At 29.0% G+C, this 22,631-nt stretch overlaps 2 protein-coding genes across 8 annotated transcripts; both read right to left on the reverse strand.

The window, feature by feature from the left end:
- Positions 1-606: 606 nt before the first annotated feature.
- LOC107409467 (uncharacterized) lies at positions 607-5,255 on the reverse strand. Of its 7 annotated transcripts, none has more exons than XM_048476170.2 (6): positions 4,820-5,255; positions 4,500-4,646; positions 2,544-2,800; positions 1,647-1,734; positions 1,039-1,105; positions 607-938 (listed from the first exon to the last, which is right to left on the reverse strand). In XM_048476170.2, exons 2-6 carry the CDS (start codon positions 4,553-4,555, stop codon positions 885-887), a joined length of 522 nt encoding a protein of 173 aa, XP_048332127.1. In that variant the 5' UTR covers positions 4,556-4,646; positions 4,820-5,255; the 3' UTR covers positions 607-884. The 7 variants fall into 7 exon arrangements, with proteins under 7 accessions (XP_048332127.1, XP_048332126.1, XP_048332124.1 ...); XM_048476169.2 differs by having other exon boundaries at positions 4,733-5,255; XM_048476167.2 differs by having other exon boundaries at positions 4,500-4,628; positions 4,733-5,254.
- A 13,212-nt stretch (positions 5,256-18,467) lies between these two features.
- LOC107421206 (phospholipase D alpha 1) lies at positions 18,468-21,501 on the reverse strand. Its single transcript, XM_025074482.3, has 3 exons — positions 21,415-21,501; positions 19,467-21,336; positions 18,468-19,115 (listed from the first exon to the last, which is right to left on the reverse strand). Exons 2-3 carry the CDS (start codon positions 21,271-21,273, stop codon positions 18,862-18,864), a joined length of 2,061 nt encoding a protein of 686 aa, XP_024930250.3. The 5' UTR covers positions 21,274-21,336; positions 21,415-21,501; the 3' UTR covers positions 18,468-18,861.
- Between the last annotated feature and the right edge of the window lie 1,130 nt (positions 21,502-22,631).

The raw sequence follows: 22,631 nt of genomic DNA on the forward strand, positions 1-22,631 counted from the left end.
ACTGAATCTCAAAAAACTTATTCATGAGAGTTAATATGCCTTTAAACTTGCACTAACGAAACATAACCTTCAAGAATTTCATTTTTTATTTCTTGAAAAAACAAATTTCTTTTAAGAATTACATTCTTAACATTCTTTGGTATGAGCTTCGTGATGGCATGAAGTATGGCAATAACACAAAGCAGGTTGCTTTTTTTTTTTATTTTTTTAAACCTAAATCTTTGGCATATGGAAATTTGGACTCTGGATTGTCCAAGAGAGAGTGCCTGGAGACAGCTGAAAAAGAGTTATAAGTGCTGTGATCAATCTTTCATACAGAAACTGGTGTTGGCCTGAGCTCGAGCAGTTGGGAATATTATAAAAAAGCATTTAGGAAAAAATACGAGTTATTGTTTTGTTTACAAAACAGCATTTTCTTCGGTCTTTTGCAAGAAAATGAATTGTTCGTAGTTTTGCTGCAACACCATGCTTCACTTAAAACACTTTCAACCTTCTATGTTTATTTTGTAATCATTTATTAGAGCAAAATTTGCTGCTTAAGAAGCCTATACCATTTATCACCAATATCATTGAAGGGGTTTACTTTCTTTACTTAAAGCCTTCTAGTGATAAAAAGCAAAACCAAAATTATAACAATAATAATAAATACAATATACTCTCACTGAAATCTTTTTGAATGACCAGTGAGCGATAAGTTTACACCTGAGTAGGCGGCACAAATGCATTTTCTGATTTCAACCAGAGGAGCCTAATAGAAATGAAACTGGACAAATGATGACCAAGCGAAATTGGTACCAATACATATCCATTTAGAACCCAAGGACTTACATGGTGAGAGAAAGAGAGACTTAAAATCATTTTAAAGTTTTCGAGGTTTTGGTTGCTCAATCATACAAACCCTCCTGATCCCAAACATCGACGAGAAAGTCAACCATCTCCTGTTAAAAATATGTTTGAAACATCAAGAAACCGAAGGCTAACATGTCTAATAAGTAGCAAAATAGTGCAGCAAACAACCTGGAGGCAGAGCAAACTTACAGCAAGAGGGATGGGTTGAGGAAAATACTTGCTGGTTCCAAGTAAACTCTCATATGTAGCGTTCCAACTGTAGTACAGAATGGAAAATCATATACAAATACAGTAGGCTCTGATAGAAGACGAGAAAGCTGATACTTGAAAAGATTTTTGTGCACTTGCTCATTCAACAATATAACCAGTGCAATGGAGAATTTTCTATAAAATTCAAAAAAGGAAACAAGAAAGAAGAAAAACGAAGAAGAAGATGAAACCTTCATCACTATCAATCTATAATAATTGGGAAAAGGTGATAACATACTAGAAACTGGTCAAGCACAAAATCTGGGCAAATAATATTGCCTACAAACCATGTCTTATTCAATAACCCAACGCATGCATCTTGGTACCTCAGGAAGTTGAGCAACAAAATTAACAATAGATGAAAATGATTATTATCCAGCTTCTGAGAAAATACCATCACCAATAACCTAAAATATTCATCTTGAAAACTCATGAGGTGCAACAATGAAAATTGACATTTGGGGGGAGGGGGAAAAAGAAATGAAATTGTCAACTAAGATTGACCACTTTGTACAGTTAAAAAAGGTAAATAAATAAATAAAAATAACCTCATCCTGGGTTTTCGATTTTGTGGCCGTTTCTGAGAATTTTTATTTCCTACCCATTGTTGCCTTGTTTGGTTCCATAGAAGAAGACCTGAATCCATTGATTTTGTTAGATGCACTGGACGAAATGTATGCAGCAGTTTTGAAGGAGCACCAAAAACATATTATTCATTTCTGATGCAACAACTTAGTAATGCTTGACAAGGCAGAAGCCATTTCTCGTTATTTTGATATTTTAAACTACTTCTGCATTTTATTTTATTTTACTTCTTTGGTTTGTTTCAAGCTTACTTCACCATGAAGGATTATACTAAACGCATTGCTTAATAAAAAGGTTTTTCTTCACAGAGCTTAAAGATTCTAGGTTATTATTTTGAGATAACTTTTGTAAAAGTTCAATGTACAGAATATAGTCTGAAGTTCTGAAACTTAAAGCTTTATCTCAATTTGGAGGTTTATTCCAGTCAGACTTCTACACCAATTTCTCTCCTTCTGTAAGACTAGACAACGATTAAATTGGCTACTTCTGCACAAATAGAAAATGCAGATTTTGAGCAAGAAAGGGGTGAAAAAAAAATGTAAAAACATGGTCCTTTGTTCATGTTATTGAAGAGAAAAAATTGGCAAATATCAACACTGCTCAAACCTTACAACAGGCACGCAGCTCTTTCTCCTACAAGGTTTGGTTTTTGAACCATGTCTAATAAAAGCTATAAGCCTATAACTAATAATGAAAACCGATGCTAAGTGCAGGTTTTTGTCAATTTGAAAGCTAAAAGTAGGTGACCTCAAGGATAGAAGGATGACATAGCCAAATCCAATGCAACACACAAAAACCAGTTTAATTGGCAAGACAAGTTAATAGCCAAAAAAGATGAGATGCCAGTAACATAAACTTGCCATGATTTACAAATTCGGGAGGGTTGAGAGTGCTGGTAGAAGTACTCTGGGGATCAAGGGCCTGGTTTGATGTGCTAATTAATGAGATACTTCTTTGGGACTGGAGTGCACTGTTGTCCATATCAAGAGTGCTAGAGCTCCAGATATCCTCCGATACGCTAGATTTTCTCACTGCTCGACCTTGAATTTTCAGTCCCTTTGATGGCTCATCCACCGCAATAATTAGTGTGGGTTTGGTAAAGCATCCAAGACAGCCTCTGCTCTGTTTTGAATCAGGTTTGACCACAAAAATGATTAACACCCCTTATCAACTTAATCTACTAATTCAAGCGCGAGACTATGTTACAGGATTGTAAAAAGAGAACAAGAAGTAGTAAATAATATAAAATGATAGTAACTACAAAAGACAGAGTATTCACTTCAGACAATGCAAGAAGCAGAAAAAATAAATGAAATAACCAAGCGACATGCATTTTACCAAAGTCAAATAAGTGCTTAAATTCCACCAAAGATCAATTAACATTTTTCTCCTTGGAAATATTTATTTATTTATTTATTTTTATACAGAAACAATAACATAAACTGCTGATAATACACAACTTCAGAGAAAAGTTCAAACAACTGATCACCATATGAAATAGATGAAACGAACAAACTCTAATCAGTAATCACATTGTTGTGACATCAGACTTTATGCTCATTTGGAAATATAAAATCAAATAATATTTTTCAATATAAACCCAAAAAAAAAAAATTTCTATGGAAAGAGTAATATGAACTGCTGATAATACACAACTTCAGAAAAAAGTTCAAACTGCTAAGCCATATGAAATACATGAAATGAACAAACTCCAATGACATGGTCATCACATCATATTTTATGCTCATTTGGTAAGAAGTGTGAAAACTTACAACCATAAATTCCCATTGTATTAAAGATACTAACAGATATCATTCATAATTCCCAGGCTTCTGGTAAACTTATCCACAAGCCTTATGCAGAGAAAAAAGGTTCTGGAAAATTTCCTTATAAAGCACAAGAAAATCCAGGTCCCTAATATTACTAGACATTAACCAGAAAGAAAAATAGCAACGTATATTTGTTTTCTCTTACACTGAAAACTCCCCTCCATTTATCCTCGACCTTCTCCACAATTAGACGCACAAGAGCTCGAAAATAAGCTCCAGAAAACACTAAAAATGAGCAGCAAGGTTTCTTCCCAAAGCATCTCTCCGTTTGGGACAACAAACAACATTTAGAATACATAGCGCCTCTAGAATTCCATCCAAAACCAAACATGAATGCTATAACCAAACACCTAAGACTTGAAGCAAAGAATGACAAAATAAAAAAAGCCCCAAATATCTCCCTGTACACTTACACACGCTCGCTTAAGAAACAAGCAAACAGAAGTACGAAGCTTCCAAACCAAGCTAAAGAAACACAAGCTACAGAAGAAAATCTTAAGCCCATGTTTGGCTCCCTAGAAAGTTAACTAATCGTAAATACAGATTAGATGTTTGAATATTTTATTTCTCGTTCCCAGAAAGAGATAAGTTCCCCCGACTTCATTTAAATGGTTACAAAATCATAGAAGATATCAGACTTTTGTTTCTTTTGAGAGTCTGGATAACGAGAAAGCCTATTATTTTTTATTCTTTACTAAGCTACGAATCATATAAAAACTCATATTCCCCCCCCCCCCCCCAAAAAAAAAAAAAAAAAATCATATAATAACTTAAGGAAATCGAATATGAGAAACCCAGTTCAAATTTTCCTAATAAAAAGAAAAAACAGATTCACCCAAAAAAAAAAAAAAAAAGGAATAAAACCAGATTAAAGATCTTATATTTTATTTCATTTTCCTTTATTTTCTCCGTTACCAAACACATCCAAGAACACCGGAAAAAAATAAATAGATAAAATACCCGAAGAAGAAACCAAAATAAACTCACCCCATGCATGCGACAATACCAGAGACCCAAGACGGAATGTAAGTACTGCTTTGCATTTAAAGTTGCCAAACCAAAGACCTCCCAAACAAAACCCTAAATTCAGGAAGGAGAGCAACACCCCTGAAACTCCTGCACATAAACGGAAAACTGAAACCCAATAAACACCCAATGCGTAAAACAGAAGAAAAAGCAGGGAAATTCATACTCTATAATTAAATCAAACAAATACCAACCATTTTCCGTCGAAAATTTCCAAAGAAAAACTTTTTTTTTTCTTTTATTTTATTTTATTACAAATATATGAAAGATCTGCTAAAAACCTGAAAAGTAGCATGATTGGAAATCAGGTACTTTTCCTGAGCTTTCCAAAACAGTGACAGTTTTCCCTTTGGTTTCTCATTGAGCCAGCCAAAGGGTGCTGTCTCTAACACACTCTCTATCTCTGTCTCTCTTTTTCCTCTTATTTTAGTATCTTTTTCATGACTCTGTGATTTACAGGGAGATGAAAAAACAGGAAAGATGGTTATTGCTGTCAGGCACGTTTGTTTTGGTAGGTTACAAGTTACAACAACCGCTGTGATTTGTTCTGATTTGTTTTGGGGACTCTTGGGGATGTGGGAATTTTGGACGGTGAAATATTATTAAGGATATTAATTGAAGGTTTTGCAACTCCTATTTTTGGGTCATTCTTTCTCATAATTTTGATTGTCTTTGCTACTGTTTTCCGTTCCATATACCGACTTAATGATGAAAGATTGACAGTATTGATGGTGAGCATTTTTATTTAGGAGAGAGATTTATGTACCACATTGCCCACCAAAAAAAAAAAAAGAAAAAAAAAAAAAGGAAGAAGGATATTATGTACCAAAAAGTCTATTTATGATGTCATATTTTTTTTAAAAAAATTAAGGTAAATATAAAAAGACCAACCTCAATTTTGTAATTTATGTATATTTACTTCTTTAGTCCATTTCTAAAGTTTACAATTTACCCTTTTATCTTTCGACGCAACACACAATAAGGTAAATGATGTAAAAGCAGACCTAATTGTGTAAAAATCTTGATGAATTTACCTTTGTTTTGATTTTAGATAAGAGTGATTCAAACTCTAATTTTTTAACTAGTAGTTTTATTATTAAATTATTTTTAAAAATAAATAAAAATGAAAATTCGCAAACCCTTATTAAATGAAAATTTAGGAAATTTATATGATTTTTGATCAGGTGATGGTGAAACTTAAATCTCTCTTTTTTCTTTATCAAAATTATAGTTTCTTATCAATTTATCCATTAGTTTTTGGATTTAATCAAATCCATCCTTTTTTTTAATATATCAATAAGTGTTTTTCAATCTACTTAACATAAAAATATTTATCAATCTAAATTATAAACTTAATTAATTTGAATATAAGATATTAAATTTATAAACATTTTGCACAATAATGAAAATTATAAACTTAAATAGGTCAATTAATAGATATTAGCATAATTATGCGCTAAGTTACCAATATTCATGCTTTTGAATTTACTATTTAACATTTTATTTTCTTAATATTGGACATATATATTTTGATTCTATTTTTTTTTTGTATTTTAATAATTTATTTTTGTGGGTGTCTTTCATTTGGCTAAAAAAAGAATACATCGTCTAACGTTGTTCCTTGGTTTTATTTTTATTTTTTATTTTTAGAAAAAAAACATTGTTCCTTGCATTAATCCATCATATAATAAGACCCCATATGATGTAAAAAATTATAGTAAATAGTTATAGAATTCAACTGAGAATTCTTTCGTATAGTTAAATATTTAAATTATCTGTGTAAAAAATATTTAAATTTATTAATATTTGCAATGGATAAGAATTTTTAATTTTTTAAGCATAAAGAATTGCTTAAACCCATAACTTTGATTCTACTTATGATATTCCTGGCTTGGCCCTTAAACAGGTGTACACAAACATTAAAAATAAAAACACAAACAGTGATGAGGTCACCAAAAAATGACAAAAAGATATTAAAGTCTTCTTGATTTTTAAAAGAAATGTTTCATTAATGTGAGGGTTTGTTCCTAGTTAGTAGTTGGTACAAATATATTCTTAAGATTTTCAAATTTCAAAATCCTTATTCATTATTATTCTTTCATGGTTTAATAGCCAGTGAAGTGGAGAATATAAGATATACCAATTGAATTAAAGATAGGGACGAGGAGTTGAGACTAGCAGAGTGAATCTATTTTTTATTTTATTTTATTTTTCATGTAAATAAATGAAACTAGTTTTGACTCTTAAAGTTTTTGATAAGAGATTAAAAAAGCATATATATTTCATAAATTGTCATGAAAAGCACATTTCTAGTGTATGAATTGAAAGTTAGAAACAAAATAATGACTTTTACGTAATTTACTTTTTAAAGAGAAAGGGGTAATGGATGCCTACTAAAATGAAAAAAGTCTTTGTTTTAGATAAGAGTAGTTGTGGTTTTGTTGCTTTACCTAAATTTGATGTGGGCCAGAAACTATTTATTGGAATTTGATTGGGTGTACCTACTTACTTGAGCGATACTATTCACAGTACGGAAATTTCTTTCCACCCTACGGAGATGAATATTTAAAAATATTTGCAACTACAGTAAAATTTTAAATATTTAAAATTTTCATTGAAATTTTTAAATTTTAAATCATTATAAAAAATTTACGGTGCTAAATAAAAATAAACAAATTTTTTATAATATTTATTGAAATTTTTAAAAATTTATCAAAATTTTTATAGAAATTTTATTAAAATGTTCCTATCAAATTTTTAATAATTTAATTAAAAAATTAATAATATTTATTGAATTTTTAAAAATTTTTATATAAATTTTTAAAATTTATATAAATTTTAAAAATATATATAAATTTTTTAATAAAAAATTGATAAATATTATTAATGTTTAATAAATTATTTTATTAAATTAAATTTAATGATAATTTGTTTTAGCTTTAAATTATCTTTCAAATATTTTATGATATAATAAAATGGAATAAATTAAATTGAGTAATCTTAATAGGTTTTATATATTGATAATATATATATATATATATATATTATGATAAACATAAAAAATAGTTACATTTAATGCACAATCCTTATGGTCGATATATTAATAATTCTTTAAAAAATTATTAATAAGATACAGCTTTTAATAATTATTTTTTATATTCACATCTCCAAATACAAGTAATAGATCAATAATTTTAACTATCTAAAAATTTATGAGTATTGAGATAATATTTATGAAATATAATTAATTATAATAATTATTTTATCATAATTAATAAGCAATTTTATCAAATATATATATATATATATATATATATATTTTTTTTTACATTTTTTATTAATAATAATTTATTTATGATAATTACCGTTTATTATAAATTGAATTGAATAAGAGAAATATAATATCTATTTAATATTTTTGTAATTTTTATAATCATTTGATAATTGATTAATTAAATAAGCTAATTTTAAAGTTTCAAAATTTTTTTTACTTTTTTAAGTAAATTTTTATAATTTTTTTATAAATTTTTATTAATATTTGATATTTTTCTATATTTTTATTGAAATTTCTATATTTTAAATTTTTGATATTTTCATTGATTCCAAATTTTTGAATCTTGCTTATAGGTATTTAAAGATGCTTTGTAGGTACTTTGATTAAGAGTTTTGCTATAATGGGCTTTTTAATATGAGTTTCAAAATCTTTATGGTGAACATTTTTTTCTCATTTACCCAAAAAAAAAAAAAAAAGTGGAGAAAATCGCCAGCTGAATGGTGGGCAAAATACATTAATACATCCCTAAAAATATTGTTTTGATTATTCAACACGAAAACAACATTTAAAATAAAAAAATTTTCAGATTTGGCTTTATAAGTTAATCGGTATATTTTTTCATCTCAATTGCTGATTTTCATGTTAAATGAAAGATGAATATATTAAAGCAAAATAAAAAAAATACGAAGAAAAAAAAAATCGTGTTTTGTTTTGATTTTTTTTTTCTTTTAATTAAATGACAATGAAGCTCAAAATATGTATTTGTAGCTCACAATAAAAAGCCCACTATGGCAAACCTCTAATCTGACATAGTGTCCCTCAAATTTAAAAATATGGCAATTTAGTTCGAAATTATGTTTTTGTTTTTATTTTTTGTTTTTTGATTTTTGTTTTTGTTTTGTTTTGTTTTGTTTTGTTTTGTCTTTTGTCTTTTTTTTTTTTTTTTAAATTAAGTGACAGTGAAGCTCACAATAAAAAGCCCACTATGCCAGACCTTTAATTTGAGATAGCTGTATATGTGGCTCTGAAATTTGAAAATATGGCAAGTTAGTTCAACCATATTTTAATCAATAAAAAGTAATAAAATGCAAGTTTTATATATATTAAAATTAGAGATCTAGCTTACCGAAAATTAAAATTAAAGAATTTAAATTGGTACAAATTACATTTTACTATTAATAATCTTTTTTAGCCAAAAAGTTCAATTGAATAAAATTGCGACAACTTGACAGTTCAGAATTTTTATTTGCGACATTTTAAATTTAAGGGCTAAAAATGTAATCACCCCAATTTTGACATATTCAAATATAATTAAATAATGAGCAATTTTCATTTAGAATCTTTTGATTTTGTTTTAATTATATTTAAATTCCTATATTTTTAAAAAATCATCATTAATATTTTTTAATTTTTTATATTTATCAAAACAGACCTAACACTTTAGTTATAGAATTTTTTTCTTATTTATAAAAGATTGATGTTTTATAATTAAATAATTTTGTGACAATACAATTTTAACCTTTAATAGTTAAAATTTACTGGTAAAAAATAACAGATAAATCTGCCTTAATAATTTATTAAACAAAAGGGAAGTTAATGATGATTTTAAAAGCACGAAAGTATGAAAAAATTGAAAAGATCTAAATGAAATTTTCTTCCTAAACAATTTATTTATTATGTTCAATTAAAGACTTGATCTTCTTATCCAAATAAATACACGTATATAGTTTATTATAGATAAGATCAAATTCACAACATTACGTAAGAGCATAATGCCAAATATCATTTTGGAAAAGCTAATTTTGCTTCAAAGTAGATAGGTTCACCTTGTAAACATGTTAAGTGATAAAGCGTCCACTTTGGAGCAAAATTAGCCGTTCCCAAAATAATATATGGCATTAGGATATTTCCTTATGGAGTAAACTTGATTTTCTATATAACAAAACCATATATATATATATATATATATATATTTATTTATATGTATACGGTTAATATCTTATAAGAACATTTTGATAAACTTTCCATCAGAAAATCTGTTATCAGCTCTTTAATCTATTGAAGGACTAAGATTTAGAAATTTCTTTATGCTCCAAATGGATTGAATGATGTACTAAAATCTTAGAAGAGCAAAATGAACTATATTTGAGCTCGTTTAAATTTGAAAATAATTTTACATCTCAACGCGTGAAGCAATCCGAAGATTGAGAAGTGATGTTCTTATAGAAAAACCATTAAGACATTCTAATAGGAAAATTCTTATATATATATATATATATATACAAGAATTCCCTAATTAGGGAATCCGTAATTTTATTAAATTAGTGATTCCTATATAATAAGTGTTAAGGGTTGGCACATCCTATTTAGGAAGTTAAATTCAAATATTATTTATTATCTTTTTCGATGGTAAAGTTATCTTGTAAGTATCTTTGATTTAATTAAATCGGGAGTTCCCTGAAAGACTTACTCTTATATGATTTTGATACAATAATAGCATTATGGAGGCTTATAATAAGGACATCCCATGTAGCAAGACATATCATTCATATTGATTATTGATTAAATTTTAAAAAATTCAATTAACCTCTTATAATAATTACTAATGAATATAATGCAAATTAGAATTACTGTTACTTTCTTAATTAAAGTTTATTTAAAGAATTTTGCTATTTATCACTATTGATGACGATCACCAGTTTATGAAGAAAATTTTAAATGGGACATTTGATTCTATTATTATTATTATTATTTTTCTTTTACTAAAGCCTAAAAATAAATATTTTAATAATAACCATTTAAATTGCTATTTAGCATATAGATCCCATTGATGATTGTTCACTAACAATAACAAGTAGCATTTTTCTTATTCAAAAGCAATTAAAACATATTTAAACGAGGTGACATCGTTTAAATGATTGTGTAAGATTGTGTCCACTAAAGGTACATTTTTTATGCGGAATAGATGTAGCAATAAAATAATTATTTATAAGGTTAATTATTTTTATATTTGGTATATTTTAAATTTCAAAAATACCTATTTCATAGAAATAAATATTTTTCCATTTTAAGAATTACTATTCCTCTCAAAATGTTCAGAATTGTTAGCCTTTCATTTGAAGAATAAATATCCCTATTATATTTAAAATATATTCAAATAGAGATTTATTATCTTAAACTAAAAATATATAAATTACTATAAAATTTGATTTTTGATTAATTTTTACCAAGTTTGATATTTTTGTAATTTTTTTTAATATTTTATAAAGATTAAATATTGAACCTAATTTAAAATAATAACTAAATATATCAATAATAATATCTATTCCCTTTACATATATATATATATATATTACATTTCTATAAATAGATATTCCTATTTTATTAGGAATAATCATTCTATTTACTAAACATATTCTAAGATTTTCGCTGTATCCTTACTCTATCATAATTGTGTTTCTATATATACATATATATATAATTAGATTTAAATCAAATTCTTAATATTATGAGTAATGCAAAACTATCATTTTTGATTCTTTAATTACATCAAAAGTTGATTTTTAGATTATATTTATTAATTACCAGATCTCGATAGAGTTTATTTTTTTTAAATAGAATTTTAATATATCATTAAACTCATATTTGATCACTTTTTAAATTTTAAATTTTAACCATTGATATTATATTAGGACAAATAAAGAAAAGATATATCGGCACTAATGTATCCCAAATTGTTAATTTAATATTTTACATTCTAAATTTTTTTTTTTGACATTTTACATTCTAAATTATTGGCTTCCTTGCGCCATTAGTCTTTTTTGCTATTTCCAGCTACTCCAAATGTGAGTAGCACATGAGTGTAAAACATGTGCACTTTATGTCGTTTTACCATCTCTTTTGGATTGAGGGAGAAGAAAGATCAGTCCCTTGTTCAATTTCTAGTTTCAAGAAATTGAAAATTGAAGAAATTCCATCATTTCAATTACCATTCTCCATGGCCTCGCTAATAGTCTTAGAGGGCCCAATTTCTGTCCCTTTATTTTTCTTCTTACTTCCTTCTTGTTTCCACACCTTTGAAAAATGGAGCAAAAGTGCCAACTAGCACAACGATGCATCTCCATCCACCTTCACACTACTTCATTTTAAAAACCAACCAGTACCATTAAAATTTAGCTCGAATTCCAACAAAATAAGAAATGCCAAACCAAAAGAAATAATAATAATAATAATAATAAAGTAGATAAAAATAATTTATATCAGTAAAAGAGATAGAGGATATATATCCCAGTTTGAATTCAACTGTTTCCTACAACCTTTATGGTTTCAATTTCAACACCATACAAGTTGAGTTGCACAATTTGAGTTTCCATGAAAGAGCCTAAGAAAGCAATGGAGCTTAGGGATCTCACAGGCAAAATCATGATGATTTAGAGAAATTATATTTTCCGTTTATTTTATTTTGTCACCGGCAAATGTTTGCAATTATGGAGCCCTAATTTTCTAACTCAAGAGATCAAGAAAAAATTAAAATAAAAAACGAAGAAAAAGACATTAATTGTCCCTGTTATAAGGATACATGAGTAGCACGTGTTTAGCCTGAAAAATATTTTGACAGAAATTAACAATGGTGCAAGGAAAGGATTAGTTTAAGGTGTAAAATAATTAAAAAAAAAGAAGAAAATTTAAAATGTAAAATGTAACATAATTTAGAATGTAATAATATCAATATTTTTTTAAAAAAAAATATAATACTAAATTAGATCGTTATGATATAAATCTTATTATATATCAGTGTTCTAAGAGGTGGAAAAAAATGTCATTTAGGTAAGTTTAGGCATGATACTTTTAGATAACGTCTCGTTAGTAGTAAGGTTTAGAAAAAGATGGTCAATGCTGTATTGACCGTCTAATGCGAACCTAGGGGCTAAAAGGCGTGAACCTTTTTGTTCAAAGTTTTTTTTTTTCTAAAATTATTTTTAAAAAAATATTAAAAATAATTCATAAAAAATTAAAAAAAAAATTTTCAAAAATAGAAATTTTTTTAAGATTAAGCTTTTTTTCTTAAACCAAAAAAAAAAAAAAATGAAAATGAAGAATAAGAAAAAGAAAAGTAATAAATTAGAGACTCTACTAATAAGTGATGCTAATAATACATAATCATGTATTGTCGAAAGTTATGATGATGATGAAAATGATGATGAGATGGAGAATAATATGCTACCATCTAAAAAAGATTCTAAAAATGCTCAAGTTGAAATTAAGGAACCTAAGGAAAATGATTTTGTATCGGATGGCCAGAAAGATGAATTGGATGAAGATGTAGATATTGAATTGGAGTCCGATAAATAATTAAACAAGAGATAGATTATGGTAATAGGTAAAATATATATTAATTTAAGAATTATTAGATACTTATAAATTTGTGACATATATGTTTTGAAACTAATCTGTTGTTGAAAACTTGGAAAACATGAATTTACATAAATCTATTATGATCAATTATATACTAATTCATGTTTATTGCATATACAAAAGTAATATACACTTATTTATATTTTGATATTTAAAATATAAATTATTTTATTTATTTAGTAACTTTATAATAATTAAAATAATAATATAATTGTAAAACGCTTTTTTAAACCTAGGCTTATAAGGTTTAAAGCTTGACTTTATCGTTTTACGTCTTTTAGAACACTACTATATATATATATATATATATTGAAAAAATAGTATTAGACATCGTTTTTCAAAGCAAGACAATAATATTTTGCCACATAATAGAAATGTTTCTTATTGACCACAATAGTAAACTACAACTAATCTTACAAGAAACTTTAATTTTGTGATACTGAAACTGTCACGCCCTCGGTAGATTGAGACTTTGATTTCATCAACCTGATATAATTTTTATGTGAGGAAGTCATTTCCAAAACGGAAACAAGCAAAGCTCTGCCACAATTTGGGGATGACGTCTGTCCAGGACAGCTTTTACCCACATTGCCTTTTGATAATCAAATTAGAACAGCTCAATAAACAGAAGATGCTAGAATAGAATCATCATGCTTTAGAGAATTAATTTACAATTTGTTTAAGTTAATTTTATTATGATCAAGTGAAATGTGGCTTTATATATGCTTAGAGACCACGAAAGATGCTGGGGTAAAATCAAGGCCTTTGGTTGGCTCTTTTCCGTTGATCATTATTCTTCCAAGAAAATAAAAGTGATTTTGCTACTTTGATTATTTTGAGAAAACATAAAAGAAAAACGAAAGTAACCAGTAAACTTTTGTCACTGTAATACACCCCTTCTATAACTTTTTTTGAGACCCGTTATGACATAAAAGATTTATTTGGTATTATATTATAGCATATTGAAATAAAATTGCGTTGGAATAAATTGTATAATATTAATATTAATATATTAAAAAATTGCTGCTGGTCGCAGCAACCATGTCCCAAAAACACCGCTTGGACATGCAGCCAAACCAAGAACTAAATCCTGTTTGCTAGAAACCCCATATTGAAGATCAGTGCCGACCCACATGGTTAAAGATAGTAAAAAGAGGGATCAGATGTAGAGTCTTACTGTGTAGATGAGTTCGAGACCGTTCTTCTTTGGAGATTGTTAAGGGAGACGAGACCATTTGGTTGGCTCTTTTCCTTTGATCATTATTGTTCTCCAAAAAAAAAAAAAAAAAAAATGATTTTGCTACTTTAATCATTCGGAGAAAACTTTGAAAGAAAAAGAGTATCTAGTGAACTTAGTCATAGTACTACAGGCTTCCATAGCTTTTTTGGGACCCCACTGTGACATAAGTGGAGTCATTCAATTCACTGTCTCTTGCTAATAAAGGTCATATCTAACATTACCTAATATCTTCTACATGTACATGTTCTCAGTGAACATTATTATTGAGGTTGCTGTCAAATTAAATGCCTTTTCAGTTACTTATATTGATTGTGAATATAGAACTTATTTAACTAGATTTATGTGTGAAATGATAATTTAAATATTTTATATTAAAAAGTTTATTTTTAAAATTTTTTAAAAAAATAATAAAATCAAATATATTAATTAAAATTTATCATATAAAATAAGAAATTGTTATCACTAATAATAAACTTGTAGAACTCCTCTCGATTTTTTCTTTTGAATTTGCTTTTGCAAACAAAAACTGTAGAGCAGCTTCCTTTGGTTGTATTTCTTCCTTATTTAAGATTCATTGATTTCTCCTTTTTTTTCTCTTAATTTTAACTTGGTATAATTAAAGCCTATTTTGGGTTTTATATTGTGGATCTTGAAGGGACATCTTTGTCCCCATCAAATTATTAATGAATTTTTCAACGGCCAAACGCTGCAAAACAAGTCATGTGAACGTCCGAATCTCATTAATTATGGATAAAAAATAAGAGACAAGAAGGAAAAAAAAAAAAAAAAAAGGGAGTCTTACACGTGTCAAGGGTTGGACATAGATTCTCAAAGTCGCCAAATCTATCATACCATGTCAGGTTAATTTTAACCTGAATGAAATTATCTCCAATTTGCAGGAGCTAGATCTCTCATTTCTTGTTTATTCGCACAAGTAGACTAGTAACAGTGAAATATATTTGCGAGGTTTGGTAATGTGTTTTGTGTTTTTTATTTCTATTTGAGAAACGAAGCATATATATATATATATATATATATATATATAATATACAATAAAATCTTTATAAATAAATATTAGATGAATAAATAATTTTACTAAATAAATAAAATAATTTGATCCTAATTTGGATCAATGTATTAAATATATAAGATAATAATTTTTTTTTTAAAAATCTTTTAAGATTCATTAAATATATAAATTAATACTTGATTAAAGATGTTTAAAAAGTATTTATAGGTACAGAAGATGACAAGAAAAGGAAATAATATTTAAAATAAAAATTGATCAATTAATCTATAATGAAAGGTAGTTGTACATAAGTAGAACTCAACTAACTAGTCAACTTAACAAAAGTATTTTTTGCATTTATCAATAAGATTCTTTTCATTGTAGATTTGATCAAACTTAATTGATGTTTTTCTTTATCAATATATAATATATGGGTTAATTACACTGGATACTTTTGAAATTTTCTTCAATTATAATCGGATACCTTTCATGTTTCCATAATTACATTGCACATTTTTAAGGTTTCTCTTAATTACAATCGGATATTTTTATGTTTCCATAATTACATTACACACCCTCGAAGTTTTTCCTTTAATTACAATAAGATACTTTCATGTTTCCATAATTACATCTGTCTCCCTTCTATAAAATTTTATCCATCATACTCTCTCTCTTATGTGGCAATTAAAATTTTATTAATTGTCCTTCATATATATTAATTAAATGTGGATTTTGATTGATTTGAAAAATAAAATTTTTTTAATTTGAAAAGGTTAAGCCCAACGGATAGTAAGTACAATAATAACTATCAATTTTTAACAGCACCCTCTGAAATATTTAAAACATAATTTTTATGCCCCCCAATACACATATCACAAGTTTGGCCATTCCTCTTTGGCCATTCATTTTCAAAAACAAGTTTTGAAAACAATTTTTTTTGAAAAAAATAGAAAACATAAAAATTATGTTTTAAACATTTCAGAGGGTGCCGTTAAAAATTGGTAGTTATTCTTATACTTACAATTCGTTGGGCTTCAACCTTTTCAAATTAAAAAAATTTTATTTTTCAAATTAATCAAAATTCACATTTAATTAATATATATAAGGGACAATTAATAAAATTTTAACCGCTACATAAAAAAGAGAATACAATGCTTGAAATTTTATCAAAAGGGAGGCGGATATAATTATGAAAACATGAAGGTATCCGGTTGTAATTAAGAAAAAAACCTCGAAGGTGTGTAATGTAATTATGGAAACATAAAGGTATCCTGTTGTAATTAAAAAAAACTTCAAAGGTGTGTAATATAATTATGGAGACATGGAAGGTATCCGATTGTAATTAAGAAAAACTTCAAGGGTGTCCGGTGTAATTAACCCATAATATATTGTTCATAAAATTATTTCTCAAAAATAGTATAAAATTCTTTTTAAGTTAATAAATTTTATTTATTGATTAATCAATAACTAAATATCCTTTTAAATGAATAATTTTTCTATGGGACAATTACCTAAACATACCTTGTAGTTTGAAAAATTTTCAGAGCTATTCTTGTATTTTACTTTTTTTTTTTTTCATATATATCCTTCTAGTTTCATTTTTTTTTCTTTTCAAACTATTCGTTTTAAATATATATTAAATAATCAACGTAAGTAAAACCCACCATCTTACTATTAAAAAAAAGAAAAAAAGAAAAACCACCATGAGAACTAAAACTTTTATCTAAGGTTCACCATCAAGCTCCACATATGATTGCTTAATTGAAGCTGCATGTTTCCTACAACCATATTCAAATCCCACTCTCTAAGTGAATAAAAAATTCCATCAGAACTAAAACTTTGTTACCAAATATTCATCATCAAGCCCCAGATTTGATTGCTTAGTTTTAGCTGCTTATTCCTTACAATGATTTCCAAGGGATCCACTCTCTTGGTTTGTACCATGCATTGAGTTCTTTGCATCCTTTACTACAATCCATGTCTCTAAGGTATCTTGGACCTCAATGGCTTATTTCTTCAATCTGTCATCGCCAAGATACAAAAAGGCATAAATAATTTAAGACAAGTTTTAAATGCTAAAAGGCTTGAAGGAGAAGGCAACTGGAAATTAGTAAGATGAAGAGTTCCGCTAATGGTGTCTGTATGGCTAGCGTCCAATAAATCTGTGGATTAGAGATACCTTGTCTGCACGTTAAAAAATCTAGCATATTCAAAATTTGTCTGGTAATGGTTTCCATTATTTTACTTAAGTAAAAATAATTGTTTTCTTTTTATTAGGGGTCTTGTAGTCTTTTAACTTATTAATTTTGGATTAAAATACCTATTTTATCTTCCAAAAGGAATAATTTAAAATGAAAATAAAACTAGAGTGATGTATATGAAAAAAAACTAAAACATAAGAGTAAGTCTGAAAAATAATCAAATTACAAGGTTAACCTTATGTAATTATCCCTTTTTCAATCTATGGAGAAGCTTTAGGGGGGGGGGGGGGGGGGGGGGGGGGTTGGAGAACTTTATCAAAATGAGCCTCAGTAGCTATGTGAGAATTATCATTTAAAGTATAAACCAATTATACAAAAGTAAAATAGAAAGCAAAAATATAAGCCTTCTACAAGGTTGCCATATTAAAGTCCTACAAGGTTTTGAATCTTGGACCTGCAATTTATTTTTGAATTACCGTTTTTCCTAAGAAAATTGAACTTGGTTAATATACTTTAGTGGCTCTACCTCTATAAGACTATAAACAAATAAGATTATGATACAAATTTAAATATTAGAGGAAGTGACCGCAAAATTGGTGCTCGGGTACTTTTTTCCTGGACAATGACTCCTATGTCAATCACAATTATTGCATTTGGTAATTAAGTGGCGACTGAAATTAAAGAAAGGAATTATATACATAAACAAAATATAGGAAGAAGATGAATATGTATAAAAAAGATACAGAAATTAAGCTTGGTTAAGGGAAATGATATGGAATACAACGTTAAATTCAATAACAATTTGCCTTGTATATATGTTCCGTACATATTTGATAAATAGATGTATTGGGAAATTCTCTTTTCTGGATCTTGGAAGTTAATAGTTACGGGAACACATCATACCAACATTAATGTGACAGTTCATACTAAATCATACATCTCTTCCTGCAAGTTATTTACTCCCACAATCTTGGATAAGAGAAGCTAGGTACAGGCTAAGTGTATTTCTAGGTTGTGAGGATTGGTGGAAGGTAATCAGATTTGGTGCCAAGGACTCGAGCATTTGTATCAGGGAAGAACTTGAACCCTGGCAATTCTTCAACAGCTCCACTCCTAGATACTTCAATGGGGTAGCGAAGCAAATGTCCTGGCAGGTCCACAATAGTTGTGCCCGAGTAAATATTTCAGTTTCTTTGAGCAATCTGGTTCACTTTTCTGATACATTCCACTGTCTGTGGATATTTGAAGGATTCATCATAAACCTGAAGGTGTTCGAACCAGAGCGCCAATCGAAATCCGTGTATCTGACCTCTTGCTGGTGTATCTCCTGCTAAATGATGTGGTTGGTATCCTCCCATAGCAATCTCCGTGTCCCTTGCACCGTCCATCGATCTCTGGTTTATGTTGGCCGATCCAATGGTTATGTATTCATCATCAACTGCAATGGGGAAAAAGAAAATATCCACAAACAGCTTCAATCTCAGTTAGAGTTCCAAGTTGCCACTAATCTCAAAAAGCTTTAAAAAATGGCTAAAAAAATATGAATATGTTAAACTATATGCATCAAACTATCAGAAACGGATACTAGAAACATAGCAATAAACGAACACTTTCACCTATACAGCATATCGTCCCTATAGAGAGACATTCTATAGACAGTTTAGTTGTAAAGTTAATTGTTTTCTCGGATAATACCGAAGTAGAACATTTCTTTGCATGTTAAGCTTAAGTAGTGAGAGAGACTTTGTAATAAATCCAAATAAAAACTGTGAAGTTAGTGATGAATTACCTATCATCATTTTAGAATGAACATAGATCATGAAACGCCGGGATTTTTGAGCTCTACTATAATCGGAATCTTGTTCTGGTGCCTCTGGAGGTATATATTCACCTGGAATCTCTGTCTCCCGGTTACCAAGGCAAAAAAATGTCAGATAATCCATGGGGTTTTCAGCCAATCCTTTTCTTTGAAGTGCTTGTATGATGTCAGAATACATCATTGCAATTGTCCTCCTTTGCCAATCTAACATAGCTTGAACTTGAGCACTTTCAGGAATACCGTCAGGCCACATTGGGATAACAATGTAGACAGTAAACCTCTCCCCTGCTTCAATCTTGCTGACAATTTTCAGTGAAAGCTCTTTTGGTAGTAGATGCAGAGCATTGATATCTGCGTCGTTGATATCGGTCGATTTCCATCCATATGAACTTCCTAGGAAGTACTGATTTTCGATGTAGATGAAATCTTTGGCTCGGCGAATGGCTTGGATGTACGCATCCTGAATGCTTCTATCAATGATGACATTTTTCCCACTGACAAGACCGTAATTTGCAGCATCCCTTGGGTTCTGAGGAAAGCCTGAAGCAGCTCCATTGTCGATGGATCGAAAAAGCTGGACATTCCAGGTTTCGGGATCATTAGCCGTGGTAACAGGTAATGGATAAGTAGTGATCTTGTCAAGCTGGTTTGGTGGAATTAGTAACTTATCGCCTACTTGTTTAATCCATCTCTGCTCGAAGTTGTACAAGACATCCCAAGCAGCAGGACCTTCGAGCCGACAATGAATATCATGCCAAGGCTCTCTCGGACCGCCTTTTTTGATCGACGAGCCTGTGAAATTTGGCTGATGGAAATCTTCATGGTGAATAGTTCCCAAGGTTTTGAGTAGCGGATGATCTTGTGTATCATATCTTCCGTGACAAAGATCAATACCACCAATAAAACTCACAATCCTCCTCTCTGCTTCTGACCCTCCCTGCAATCCTTCACAATCAACCGTAACAGTTTTCTGATGGTGAGTAAACATTGTAGAAATCTGAAATCCCTGCACTATGCTTCTTCCATCGTCTGGATTCCGGGGGCACAACACGCAGTGCACCTTGGTTTTCCGGAAGTAAGCTTTGGTTTCTTCATCATGAGTACCCATTAGTCCATCTTTCTTCCATTGTTCAGTTGAAGTTCTATCATCCCAAACGAGCATAAGAACTTTGACACCTTCGTCTGCTTTCTTCTTGAGAAGCTCACCAAGTGTGAGATTGCTTCCTGGCTTTTGTAAACCATTCGGATCTCTTATTAGAGTTACTTGAGTGTATACAGACCAACCATTGATGTAAATTAAGTGTTTTGCATTTGAAATTGCATCGAAAATGTCCACCCAGCATTTGTGGTTTTGATAAGCTTCTCCAGGACGTAAAAAAATCGAAGGCTTGAAATCATCAGCAACATGGGCATCTTGGTAAAGTGTAACTCTGCAACCTGTTCTTTGTTTGAAGAATGTCCATGGAACTCCGTCATATTGAGGACTTGCAATTCCTCTAGACCAATTGGGATCTTGTGTTACACTGAGAAATTTCAACTTTACATGGATTTTAGAATTGCCATGTATTGGATTGTGCTGTTCATCAAGGATCTCAACCCATCTGTCGACCTCGTTGCCGTTGATGATTTGCTCAACTGGTACATAAGCTCTTCCAAGTAGTGTTGCCCCAACAAGATCACCATCTTTGATAGTGAATATAATGTGTGAGATATAATGGGCGCAGTATATGCGGAAGGACTCGTTCCACTTCGGATTGGTTGGTTGATTGTCTAACATTCTTGTTCGTCCAACTCTAGCCTTGTCTAGATCAACCGATGCATAGAGGTTTGATCCAACAATCTCCATGAAATGAATTTTGATCAGTTAGGAGGTTTTGTTAAAGGAAATATAATACAAAGTAATAAATAAATGAACTACCTCAGGTCGGCAAAGAAATGCTCTCTTGATATGAACTATAAATTTCTTGAGGGTCTTTTATGTATCCATGGGACATATATATAAAAGAAAAAAAAAAAGGGAAAAAAAAAAACTGTTATTTAAGTTGTATAAACGCAATTCAGCTTCAAACTATGATAAATACTAAATAATTCTAATATTGTCTACTATTTTTTTTTTTTCCTAGCATGTTCGATGTACAATACTTTAAATTAGTAATAATTATCATTCTCATATTCCTAGAACTGACATGAGATACTAAACATCATTAGTTAATTATAAATATTTATGTTCTGCTTGGCTGCTATTGTATTAAGCACCGTGAAAGTGGTAGTACACACAAAGAGCCTGGTGAACTTCATGAATCTTGACTAATGATTAATGAGGAGACATGTAAGATAGTTTATTAGAATTATTAATATGTTGGACGATAGGGTTCAGATAGGCATCTATTTGCGTTGATAGACGGTTAGGCATCCAATATAAAGTGTGTCACATTGCTCATCACAGAAAAATTACTACGATTGTAATCAAAAGCAGACTTCCCTAATGAAGAGTTCAAGTATCTTAAAAAGGCGCTTATTACTCCTATATAATATATTGCTATGGGATTTTTTTTCCCCCTTCTTTTTGGGATAAATTAATGGTTCTGTAACCCTCACTTTCACGAAAACCTTTTAGGATTGCCAACATGATGGGTAATGGGAAAAAAAAAACAAAAAAGCTATAAATATTTTGAAGTTAGAATGGCTGGTATACTGATCGGGAGAAACATACCGATGAGAAAAATAATGTGATAAAAGTAGATGGAGTGCACAATTAAAATATTGCAATATCCTGCAGCATTAATATTGAAATGAAGCATACCATAGTTTTCTTTTCGAGTAAGAAGAAAATTGCTTACCCAATCATGCGATAAAAAAAGAATAATTAGAATTAGAAATATATATATATATATATATATATGAATTAGATATGGGACGAATTTCATTTATATTTTTTTAATTTTATCATTATTTTATTTATAACTCATATTTTTGAAATATTATCACAAACCTCCACTTAGTTTATATATATATATATATATATATGTATATATATAAATGTTTTTTTGTCAGTTGTTGCTAGTTAATTTTAATAATTAAAAGAAAAATAAAGTTAAAAATATGTATTATATGTTTGAATAGCATTATAAAAAT

Source organism: Ziziphus jujuba, chromosome 5, assembly GCF_031755915.1.
Source record: "Ziziphus jujuba cultivar Dongzao chromosome 5, ASM3175591v1".
NCBI classification, from domain to species: domain Eukaryota; kingdom Viridiplantae; phylum Streptophyta; class Magnoliopsida; order Rosales; family Rhamnaceae; genus Ziziphus; species Ziziphus jujuba.